The sequence below is a fragment of the Eptesicus fuscus genome, chromosome 17 (assembly GCF_027574615.1).
Source record: "Eptesicus fuscus isolate TK198812 chromosome 17, DD_ASM_mEF_20220401, whole genome shotgun sequence".
Taxonomy (NCBI): Eukaryota; Metazoa; Chordata; class Mammalia; order Chiroptera; family Vespertilionidae; genus Eptesicus; species Eptesicus fuscus.
The window spans coordinates 54,081,591-54,093,199 of NC_072489.1; the positions used below are offsets into that span (position 1 = coordinate 54,081,591).

The 11,609-nt window shown below is 57.4% G+C and overlaps 1 protein-coding gene across 1 annotated transcript; it reads left to right on the top strand.

Annotated features, from left to right (window-relative positions):
* The first annotated feature begins 477 nt into the window (after positions 1–477).
* Positions 478–11,088, top strand: KCNK18 (potassium two pore domain channel subfamily K member 18). The gene is made up of 3 exons (XM_008144424.3): positions 478–697; positions 3,888–4,016; positions 10,304–11,088. Exons 1-3 carry the CDS (start codon positions 478–480, stop codon positions 11,086–11,088), a joined length of 1,134 nt encoding a protein of 377 aa, XP_008142646.2.
* Positions 11,089–11,609: the final 521 nt, after the last annotated feature.

The window sequence follows — 11,609 nt, forward strand, 5'->3', positions numbered from 1 at the left end:
TCCTTTATCAACTCTGGCCACACTAGTCACTATTAATACTACCCGCTCACGAGACCAAGGCCCCACAGACAACTCACAGCAAGGACAATCACCGGACTAAAAACCAAAAGTCAGATTTGGTCCCAGGAAGTCAAAACTGCAGCTTGGAAAATGGGCAAGGCCAAAGCTCAAGGTAACCACCACGCCCTCCTCCCAGAGCCCCTGCCCGGCAGCTCCCGGGCCGGCCAGGCTGCTGGGCCCACGTCTGCCTGGTGGATCAATAGTAATTGGGGGCGCTGGGGGCGAGTTACTCAGATGAACTGAACCTAATGAGTGCCGGCTGCTTCCTGAGTCCTTGGGAAAAGCGCACACACCATCCACTTAGCGCTGGAGCCTGGCCATTCCCTGGGCACGGCCGCCCCTCCTCCTCCTCTTGGCGGGGCCTGGGTGATCCTGCCTCTTCCTCCAGTACCTCCTGTCCTGCGAGCTCCTGGGAGGATGGAGGCTGCTGGGCCGCCCCAGGCCAGGAGGTGCTACCAGCAGGCCCTGGAGAAACTCCTCCCTCGCCTCTGCTTTCTCTGCTCCCTGGTGACCTACGCGCTGCTGGGAGCCCTGCTCTTCTCAGCCATCGAGGGTGGCCGGGACCTGGGGGCAGGTGACCCAGAGTTCGAGGATTTCTTGGAGAAGCTCTGTGACCTCTTAGAATGCAACAGAACTGGTAGGTGGCTCACCGGGGCAGGGTGGGTCTTTTCTCCGTGGGTGGAGGCAGCCCCGGAGGGGAGAAGGCTCCCTTGCTGGAGGCTGGGCCTGGGAATCCTCTGCATGGAGCCTCCCCATTCCTGGGCAACCTTAGGCAGTGGCTTCCCTCTCCGAGCCTCAGTTTTCTCCTCTGCCAACAGGGAGAACAATGGCCTCTTAGGGTTGCCGTGAAGAATGTAGAAGAAGCGCTGAGCACCCAGTAGCTGCTCTGGGAAGACTGCTCCCTTCCCACTGCCTCAGCCCCAGCCCCACACAGGCCTGCAGGCTCTGGGGAGGGTGGGCTGCTAGAGGTACGGTGAGGTCAGTGGGGGGTATGTGGGGGGCGGGTGATGAAGCTAGGGCTAGGAGTTCCCAGGCTGGTCCTCAGAACGATGCCTGCCCCACCCATGATTCCATTTACAGGGATCAAAAGTCCAAGGAACAATCCAACTTGGGCACCAGATAGCAGCCTGCCCCCTACTCTCCTGCTTTCTGTTTCAAGCAGCCTTTTCTGTTGTTGGGCTCAGGGGAGGGGGAGAGACCGTAAGAAGACCTTGGGGCCAGGTTCCAGTCCTCCTCGCCCTTCTCCCAGCTTGCTGTGTGACCCCAGGCAGAGCTGTTGCCCTCTCTGGGTCTAGAGTGCTGGACAGAAGGGGGCCCACAATCCCCAGGACCCCCTGGGAAGCAGACGAGGTGATACACACCAAGCCTCTTGGAAGGCACAAGGCGCTGTGTCTGTGTCCCGGTCGGTTTCACTTGCATTTCGTCACTGGTTCCCACTGGAGGCAGGTCCTCTGCGCTGGGGCTGACTAGAGGTTGGCTGCAGGGGCAGGGTCTCCCCTCTGTGGAGGGGCCTCCCCACCCTCCTCTCTGTTTCTGTACGAGACAGACACGCACCTGCTCAGCCACCTGGGAGGTGACTTCTGCCAGCGCGGCTGCTCGGACACGGAGCCACCGCCGGCTCTGGCCTGTCCGCAAGGGCAGGGCTCTCCACACCTGGCCATGATCGGGACCACCCAGGGGCTTGTCTGAAATGCACAGGCCCAGCGCTTCCCCAAACTGACTTAGCCATGACCTTGGGGGCCGGGCTGGAGTCTTATTTTTTTTTAAAGTATCTTTTATCGATTTTATTTTATTTTTAAAAATATATTTTATTGATTTTTTTTTTTTTAACAGAGAGGAAGGGAGAGGGATAGAGAGTTAGAAACATCGATGAGAGAGAAACATCGATCAGCTGCCTCCTGCACACCCCCTACTGGGGATGTGCCCACAACCAAGGTACATGCCCTTGACCGGAATCGAACCTGGGACCCTTCAGTCTTTAGGCTGACGCTCTACCCACTGAGCCAAGCCAGTTAGGGCTCTTTTATTGATTTTAGAGAGAGGAAGGGAGAGGGAGAGATAGAGACATCGATGAGAGAGAAACATTGACCGGCTGCCTCCTGCACTTCCCTACTGGGGATCGAGCCTGCAACCCAGGCACATGCCCTGACCAGGAATTGAACCATGGCCTCCTAGTTCACGGGCCGACACTCAACCACTGAGCCACACCAGCCGGGTGGAATCACATTGTTAAGAAGTTTCCCGGGTGATTCTGATGCATGGAATGGTGTGGGAACACGGAGCTGGTCCAGGCACATTTTGTACCGATTTTCAATGGAGATTCAACTCCTCAATATGTGCTAAGAGCAGACCCCACGCCAAACGCTTTCCATGCAATAGCACACTTAGTCCTTACACCAACCCATGAGGTGGGCATGAATTGTCCCCTTTCACAGATGAAGAAACTGAGGCACGGGGAGGTAAGCAGCTTGCCCAAGGTTGCACGCTAGAAAATGGGGTCAGGGATTCAACCCCAGGCATTTGGGTGCCAGAGCCAGAGCTTTTTCTCCACCATGCCCTACTGCCTCACTGCTGGGGAAACTGAGGCCGAGAAGGAGGATTCCTGTCCACAGCTATAGGAACTGGTCAGGGTCAGAGCTGGGCTTAGAATGCAGGTGTCTGGACTCCCAGGCTGGTGCCCAGTCAAGTGAGTAGTGACTTCCTGCTGTGTGCCAGGCTCTGTGACATCCTCTTCCCACCACCCAGAGTCTGGCACGTGGCTTCTAGGATCCCCCAAACCCACTGGCTGCCTGGCCAAAGGGACCATCTGAACCCCCCACCCCCCCTGAGGAACCAGGGCTCCCAAACCTGCTTCAATATATATACTGATTTCAGAGAGGAAGGGAGAGGGAGGGAGGGAAGGAGGGAGGGAGGGAGGGAGGGAGGGAGGGAGGGAGGGAGAGAGAGAGAGGGAGAGAGAGAGAGAGAAGCATCAGTGATGAGAGAGAATCATTGATCAGCCGCCTCCTGCACATCCCACACTGGGGATCGAGCCCACAGCCTGGGCATGTGCCCTGACCAAGAATCGAACTGTGATCTCCTGTTTCACTGAGCCATGCCAGCCAGGCCCAAACCTGCTTCTGCCACGCATCCCAGACACCCTCCGGTGGCTGGTGCCCACGGGTCCCGGTACCACCACCAAACCCCATCGGCTTAGTGACCTCCAGGAGGTGTGCGGGTTGCAGCCATAGCACAGACTGCATTCCATAAAAGCCTTTTGCTTTCGGTTTACAAGATCCCCGTGACAGACAGACAGAAGTGTGTGTGCCCCTTTGCATGGTGGGAGACGGCGGCTCGGAAAGTTCAGGAAGCCCTCCGGGGCTCACAGCATCCCGTGGCTGAGCTCGGGCGTGATGGCCTGCTCCCTGAGGAACCCGAGCAGGACCTAACGGCAGGGACACGGACAGGCAGGGCCCCGAGAGCCCAGTTTGGTGTTGATGGCGCCTCAAGACTGGGTTGGGGGGAGCAGCCGGCATGGCTCAGTGGCTGAGAGTCGACCTATGAACCAGGAGGTCACGGTTCGATTCGGGGCACATGCCCGGGTTGCAGGCTCGATCCCCGGTGGAGGGGCGTGCAGGAGGCAGCTGATCAATGATTCTCTCTCATCATAGGTGTTTCTCTCTCCCCCTTCTTCTCTGAAATCAATGGAAAAAAATATATATTTTTAAATGACAGGCGTGGGGGAGGTGGGGCGCTACTGGTCCCTGGGGAAGACTCCCCTTCACCGTGGGGGACCCTGTCGTGAAGGGCGGAGCCCTCTCCCTCACTCTGGACCTCTCTTTCTCGAGGGATGAAAGACAGGAAGCTGGGCCTCCGGCAGCTGCTGTCCAGGGTGAAGCCCCAGTGGTCCAGCAGGTCCACAGACTGGTCCTTCCTGAGCTCGCTCTTCTTCTGCTGCTCAGTGATCACCACCGTGGGTAAGTTCAAGGGCAAGGCTGGGCCCGGCAGAAAGGCCTGGGGGAGAGGGTGGGGCAGGGGCTGCTGAGGACCCTTGGTGAGGATGCTGGGACGTTCCGTTCATGTAGTGTGGAGGGCCTACCCTGGGCCAGGCCTACTGCGCACGGGCGGGCACTGCTCCCGGCTCAGGGACACAGCAGGCCCTGCCGCTGGCCCGTAAGGCGCCTTCGTGGGAATGAGAGAAGGGCGCCCTTTCTCAGCGGGGGCAGCCCATGGCTGTCCGCAGCTTCAGGAACTGGTCAGGGTCAGAGCTGGGTCTAGACTGGGCGTAGCCCCCAGAGAGCAAGGTGTGGGCTGGGGTCCAGCCGCTTCTCGCCCCTCAGCCGAGTGCTCTTGTCCCAAACACCATCAGCCGGCAGCACCTGCCAGCCCAGCTCCTGGGCAAGACGGGAGAACTCGGGACGGCCCCCGTGGTCAGCACGGGATGTGCTCAGGGCTTTGTGGGAGCACCGACTTGGGGCAGTAGCCCCAGCCTTGAGGGAGGTCCAAGAGGCAGGACTGGAAGTTGAGGCTCCGGTGGCACCTCCCAGTGGAGACACTCAGCACCGGGGCTCCCAGTGAGGGGTGGGGTGGGGAGGTGGGTTTCAGGATCACCAGCACCCCCAGCTGGTTTCTTCCAGAACTGGTCTCCTTCGCCTGAATGGGGATACTGCCAGGGTGATGAGTGACAATAACAGCGATACTCCTGAGCACTCAGCAGGGCCAGAGGTGGTGTCAACGTGCTTCATATGGGTTACCTTATCTCAATCTCACGGCAACCCCAGGAGGTAGATGCTGTTTCTGTCCCATTGGGCAGTGAGCTGGGGCTCTGACGGGGACACCACGGCCAGGGAGGCAGAGGCAGAGCACAGCTGGCCTTTTCAGGGGACCCACAGCTCCAGGGACCACTTTGAGGGGACCACCGTTACAGGGAGCAGTGTCTACAAGGAAGACCCTGGAGATGAGCAAGGGGGCTGAGAGTATGGGGTTTAGTTTGTTGTTTTTTTCTCAAGAACTCCAGGGGACTGATCTAACTGATCTTAACGTTTCTAAGCCTCGGCACTACTGACATATTGGACCAGGTGACTCTCTGCTGTGGGGGTGTCCTGGGCACTGTGGGATGTTCAGCAGCATCCCTGGCCCATATCCACCCGATGCTCTTACCGCTACCTCTTCCTCCATTTGCCCACCAGTTTCACCAACCAAATGTCTCCAGGCTTTGACAAATGTCTTTGGGGGGCAAGATTGCCCCCTCCCCACCCCTCACCCCCCACCCCCTGTTGAGACCCACTGAACTAATGCAATGGTTACCAAGGTGCAGTCTCTGGACCAGTTAGTAGCACATATATCAGCCAAGAATGTGTTAGAAATTCAAGGGCCCATCCTAGACGTTCTGAGTGAGAAACTATGGCTGTGGGGCCCAGCAAAGTGTGTTTAACAAGTTCTCACGGTGATTCATCGGCCAAGGGTGAACCTGAGTGGGGGCGGTGAAGGATTGAGAAAAGACAGACAAGAGAAGAAAGCTGGGTCTCGGTGGGACGCTGTCCCCTCTGATGGAGAGCCTCTCTGATGGAGAGCTAGCAACAGCGCCACGGACTACAAGCCGTGTCTTTATTTTATAGCCAGATGCCACGAGGCAAAGTAAGGGCGTGGTCAAGATGTTTACACCATTCTCGTGGGTTTCGATCCTCCTCAATTACATGCACCTGATCCAGCTTTGTTTACCTGCAGCCTCTATCACTCAGGCACGTGGGGCCATGTGTTCGGACCACAGGTTCAAGCTCACAACTACAGCTGTTGGGTATCATTGTGCTGGGAGGGCTCTGCCCTCCAAGCTGGGACTTGCACGTGGCCATGAGAGGACTGTGCCCTCTCATCAGTCCAGAGCTTGAACACACTTGTCCACACACCATAGCTGCTCTCCACAGATTCGGATGCATGCTAACGTGTGGCAGCACTGACCTGATTTCAGGGCTCTCAGCCCCGGCTACATGTTAGAATCACCGGGATATCTTCTACAAGCTCCGTGTCTGGGCCGTGCCCCATGCCAGTCAAGTCAGAATCTCTAGGGACGGGCCCAGACGTCAGCCTTTTTCAGAGCCCTTGGGTGATTCTAACGGACTCCAGGCTGCGAACCACTGAAGTGATGGAAATGCATTAGCTTGGTTTAAATCCCAAGGAAGTGATGCTATCACCCATGATTTAAGTCAATTAGGACTTCGGGCCGTCCAGCAATTACAACTGGAAGAGGATGTTGGGGAAAGTTCTGCACTGCCCAGAATCAATAACGGTGTTGAAGGCCCTGCTGGCATTGCCGCTGCCTGCCCTGGGTCTCTGGGTCACCTGAATGCACCTGGCCTTGGTGCTGGGAAAGGGACACCTGCCAGGTGTGAGGTTGGCCAACCCCAGTCATTGCCAATTGGGTCAGCCCCCTTGGGTTAGAAAGTTAAGTGGACGCGCTATTAAATACTCACTGCCTAAGTGGAGGGGACTGATCATAGTGGAATATATAAATGCATTAGAAGAAATGATCTGATTTTCCATTATGCAGCTCAGCATCCGGTAATTGGGACAGTCAATACAGGCCCTTCGTTGGGGCTGGGTGCTCTCCGAGACTTATTTCTGTGGTGTATTTTCTATAACATGGCATCTATTCTGGGTTATAAACATGTCCCACCCAAGGCAGCCACAGACTTTATTTATAAGGTGCGAAGCCCACCTTTGCCGAGGAGAGCAGGTTGAGCGTGTGTGTGTGTGTGTGTGTGTGTGTGTGTGTGTGTGTTGTGGGGGTGAGATCTTAGGGAGAGGAGTACACACCCTTGTGGGCTGTGGACTGTTTGGCCCTGGCCAGGTCACCTGACTTCCCTGTTCCATGTCCATTAACTGTGGTAACAATGGTGGTTTTGTATTGCAAGGAATTTTGACTCCAAAAGGCACTTGACTCTATAAATCCCATAAGAAATGAGCATTTTTTTCTTTTAAAAAGAAAAAAATCTGACCCCGGGTCTCCATACTTGAGGATGGGGAATGTTAACTCCTGACTTTCCTCGGGGAGCCTGAGAACTGGGGGCTCTGTACTGTCTGGAAATCAGAGGGGAGAGGCCTGTCCATGGGCACTCATGGCTGCTGTTGACGTCCTTACGGGCTGATGGCTCTGTGGGTGCCATGACCCCCAGGCCCTGGGCTCCTCCGCCCGGTCGCCATGGCTGGGCCTATCTGAGCTCCTGCCCCTGTAGGAGAGGCTCGGCTCCCTCCCCCTCCCCCTCCCCCTCCCCTCTCCTCCTCCCTGCTCAGGAATCTCTCTCCCCGCTCCTCCATGGCCAGAGTCAACTGCCTCCTTTGCCCTGGCTGCATTGGTTTTAGCACCAGAAGCCCCATGTTCTGGGACACCCCTCAGTCCTGAGCACACTGGGCAGTTGGCCATTCTATCCACGACCCTCCTCTGTCGCCTGTCCTCCCTCTCCCTTAGACCCCACCCACCACGGTCTCCTCAGTGGTCCTGGGCTTTCACCGAAGCCTGGATGAGAGGCTGTCCTGAGGCCACTGCAACCCCTCTGTACCCTCCCAGCAAGTCCTGCCACGCGGAGCCAACCTGGGACCCGGGGGGAGGTGGAACCAATGCACTCCCCCCTCCTGAGCCCAGTGCACACACCTGGCCACGTGCTGCTGGAATGGAGGAGAGCCGAGCTCAAGGCCCAGCTTTCCTCTCAACTGGGAGCCCCAGAGGTCGTGACCTCTGCCTTGTATAGCCCCCAAGCTTGGGCACAGAGCCTGGCATACAGCAGGTGCTCCATAAATGTGAAATCCAGGCTGGGTGCCTTGATTTTAGTTGCTCACCCAACAGCCTGCTTTTTTTTTTTTAATTTTTATTGTTGTAAGTATTACATATGTCCCCTCTTTTCCTCCATTGACCCCCTCCAGCCGGCCCCAGCCCCCAGCCCCAGGCCACCACCCTACTGTCTGTGTCCATGGGTTATGCATTTATGCATTCAAGGTCTTTGGTTGATCTCTTCCCACCCACCCACCCACCCTCCCCCGCCTTCCCTCTGAGATTCCCCACTCTGTTCCATGCTCCCGTGTCTCTGGACCCACTCTGTTCATCAGTTTATTTTGTTAAGTAGATTCCACATAGGAGGGAGGTCATGCAACAGCCTGCTCTTTTACATCCTGTCCTGGATCCCCACCTGGAGTCCCATACCTGCTGAGCGGGGTGTGGAATTTGACGCATATCTGCCTCCTCCACTAAACCAGAAGCTCAACGGGGTTAGGTTCCGTATTTCCTCTGCTCACCGTGTGCCCGGCGCCTGCAGTCAGCACTCCATGCGCACACACAACAGGAAGACACATACAGAGCGAGCCGCCCTGCCCTCACACGGAGCCTCTGGACCCAGCCAGGGTGGCCTGGAATGCCCCGGGGACGGGTGCAAACTGCTGAGACCCATCGCGGGCCCCGGCCCTCCCCCAGGACCTTGGCGCCGTGGGCCACCTGACCATTCCCACCGGGCAGAGCTTCCCGCGAGGAGCTGCAGCCCCGGAGGAGCTGGGGCGCAGCCAGCCTAGCAATTACCTTCCCATTAATTTACACAAGTGGGTGGGTTTTCTGTATTAATCATCCTCTATGGCATCAAAAGTTAAACACGGGCATTAAAGACGAAAGCGTTCCCTCTGTTTGTTGAGGTCACTGAGCTCGCCCATCCAGAAGGCCCAACTACCTGCGCTGTGGGGTTTGACAGCTCCCTCTCCTGCCCTGCTGTACACATGAGGGTGGGGGTGAGGGTGAGGGAAGGAGGGGGCTTCCCGGAGAGCATGGAGGCCTCAGCCCACCCGCCCCTTTGCTTGGGTGACCTGTTCTCCCTGGTTGGAGGGTTCCGCCCCCTTGGCGCCCCTGACCCAGTGGGGACTGAGCCCTGGCAGCCCTGGGGGTTTGACTCCCAACTCCACTCTTTGTCACACGTATACCCTTGGCCACATTGCTTCATGTCTCCCACCTCAGTTTCCCCATCTGTGAATGGTGATAACCACGCCTACCTATGAAGGTTGGCTGACGCCAGCCCAGTGAGTGCTCAGTAGGCAGCTACGTTAGCTCCTGAGGGGAGGACACCAGCCTTCGCCAGTTGCCCGCTATGTGTCAGGCACTGGCCTCCTGTAGTCCTGCCTGCAAGTCGATAGACAAAGCAGAGATAGTTGCCCTCATCCTATATAATAAAACCCGAATATGCAAATCGGCCGGACGGCGGAATGACCGGTCACTATGATGCGCATTGATCACCAGGGGGGCAGACGCTCAAGGCCTCAGGAGCTGCCCCCTGGTGGTCAGTGTGTTCCCACAGGGGGAGCACCGCTCAGCCAGAAGCTGGGCTCATGGCTGGCGAGCACAGCGGAGGTGGCAGGAGCCTCTCCTGCCTCCACTGCAGACGGGTGGTAAGGAGCGAGGGGTCCCGGACTACAAGAGGGTGCAGGCCGGGCTGAGGGACCCCACCCCCAGTGCACGAAATTTTGTGCACTGGGCCTCTAGTTTACAGATAAGAAACCTCAAAATGTGAGCAGCCAAGTCACTTTCTAGTAAATGGCGGAGCTGGGATTCGAACTGAGGTTGGTAATTCTAGATGCTGGGCTCCTAACTGCTTCCCCATCATTTGTGAACATGTCTAGTGCACTAAACCACGGTGGCCCTGAGGGCAGCAATTGCATTTTATTCACTTTCCAACTTCCTACTGTCCTGCATGCTATGCACACGGCTGTGCACACCGAAGGCACGTAATCATCGTCTATTACCCAGACACACACAAACCAGGAGGCCCAGGCATTCCGGGGAGGACAAGAGTGGCTTCTTAAAAAGCCAGCGCCTTCCTGGAGGAGGAAGGGGGTGGTGGGTATGATTGCAAGGCCATCCACGCCCCTCACCTGCGCTCACCCTGTCCTAGGTGAGCTGGTTCACCTCACGCACATGCTCAGAGATGGCCACGGCAGGATGAAGGCGGCCAGCTCACTCCCAGTCACGTGCCTGTCCCCTGCCGAGGACATTTCAGGTCAATCATTGGACATGACCGGCTCCGTCTCCTAAAGAGAAGCTGGTGTCACCCCTTACTCCCCCACCAAAGCAGGCCCAACGGCAGACAAGCGGATGAGTGTTTTAAGATGCAGAGTTGCAAACACATTGTGTCAAAGGTCACGCCAAGGAGGGGAAAGGACAGAAGGTCTCTTTAATGCCTTTTGGGGATAGGGGGGCGGGGGCCAGGTGACCAGCCCGGCTTGTCCTCTTTTGCAGGTTACAGCCACATCTACCCCGTCACCAGGCTCGGCAAGTACCTGGTCATGCTCTACGCGCTCTTCGGCATCCCCCTGATGGTCCTGGTGCTCACGGACACGGGCGACATCCTAGCAACCATCTTATCCAGGTCCTACAATCGGTTCCGAGAACTCCTACCGCTCCGCCCTCCGCTCTCCACATGCTGCTCCCGGCTGCTCGGCCGGAGAAGGCCTGCCGCCAAGCCCACGGACCAAACCATCCCCAGGATCATCATCAGCGCTCAGGAGCCCCCGGGCCCCAAGCCCGGCCGGTGTCCCTCGGCCCCCAGCAACAGCACGGAGCTGCTCCAGGGGCTCCTGGCGGGAGACACGCAGAACACGCTGCAGCCGCCGCCGCCGCGGGCTGTGCCCCGGAGCAGCTCCTGCCCCGAGCTGGTGTCGGGGCGACTCTCCTGCTCCGTCATCAGCAACCTGGATGAGGTGGGCCGGCAGGTGGAGCGGCTGGACGTGCCCCTGCCCGTCATCGCCCTCCTGGTGCTCGCCTACATCTCCTGCGCGGCCGCCATCCTCCCCGCCTGGGAGAGGAACCTGGACTTCCAGGACGCCTTCTACTTCTGCTTCGTCATGCTGACCACCATCGGGTTTGGGGACACCGCCTTAGAACACCCCCACTTCTTCTTGTTCTTCTCCCTCTACATCATCGTCGGGATGGAGATCGTGTGCATCGCGTTCAAGCTGGTGCAGAACAGGCTGATTCGCGCGTACAAACAGCTCCTGCTGTTCTTCGCAAAAGGGATGTATTAGGACCCGCTAAACCGGGGAGGCGCCGTCTGAGACCTGGGGGCCCTGAGTTCAGCCTCAAGGCCCTGCAGAGAGGTGGCCAATGCCCTCTGTATCAGGACAGTAGACAGAAATGATCACCAGGCCCTCATGTCCAACTTATTCCCCTGTCTTCATTTTTATATCTTTTTTATTTTAGAGGATGCTCAGTCACGCTGGGGACAGTGAAATAAGGACGGACGGACGGGGGAAGTGAGCCCAGGCTGATCGGCTTTGGCTAAGAAGTTGGAGCCGTGGTCGGCAAACTGCGGCTCTCGAGCCACATGCGGCTCTTTGGCCCCTTGAGTGTGGCTCTTCCACAAAATACCACGGCCTGGGCGAGTCTATTTTGAAGAAGTGGCGTTAGAAGAAGTTTAAGTTTAAAAAATTTGGCTCTCAAAAGAAACGTCAATCGTTGTCCTGTTGGTATTTGGCTCTGTGGACGAATGAGTTTGCCGACCACTGAGTTAAGAGAAATGGGGCCTGGGGTTTGCCCGGGACGAACT

Bases quoted from the DNA above. Each gene is read 5' to 3' on its own strand.
- KCNK18 (XM_008144424.3), top strand. From the start codon at position 478: ATGGAGGCTGCTGGGCCGCCCCAGGCCAGGAGGTGCTACCAGCAGGCC. The intron at 698-3,887 runs GTAGGTGGCTCA...CTCTTTCTCGAG, and splicing joins CTTAGAATGCAACAGAACTG to GGATGAAAGACAGGAAGCTG. The intron at 4,017-10,303 runs GTAAGTTCAAGG...CCTCTTTTGCAG, and splicing joins CTCAGTGATCACCACCGTGG to GTTACAGCCACATCTACCCC.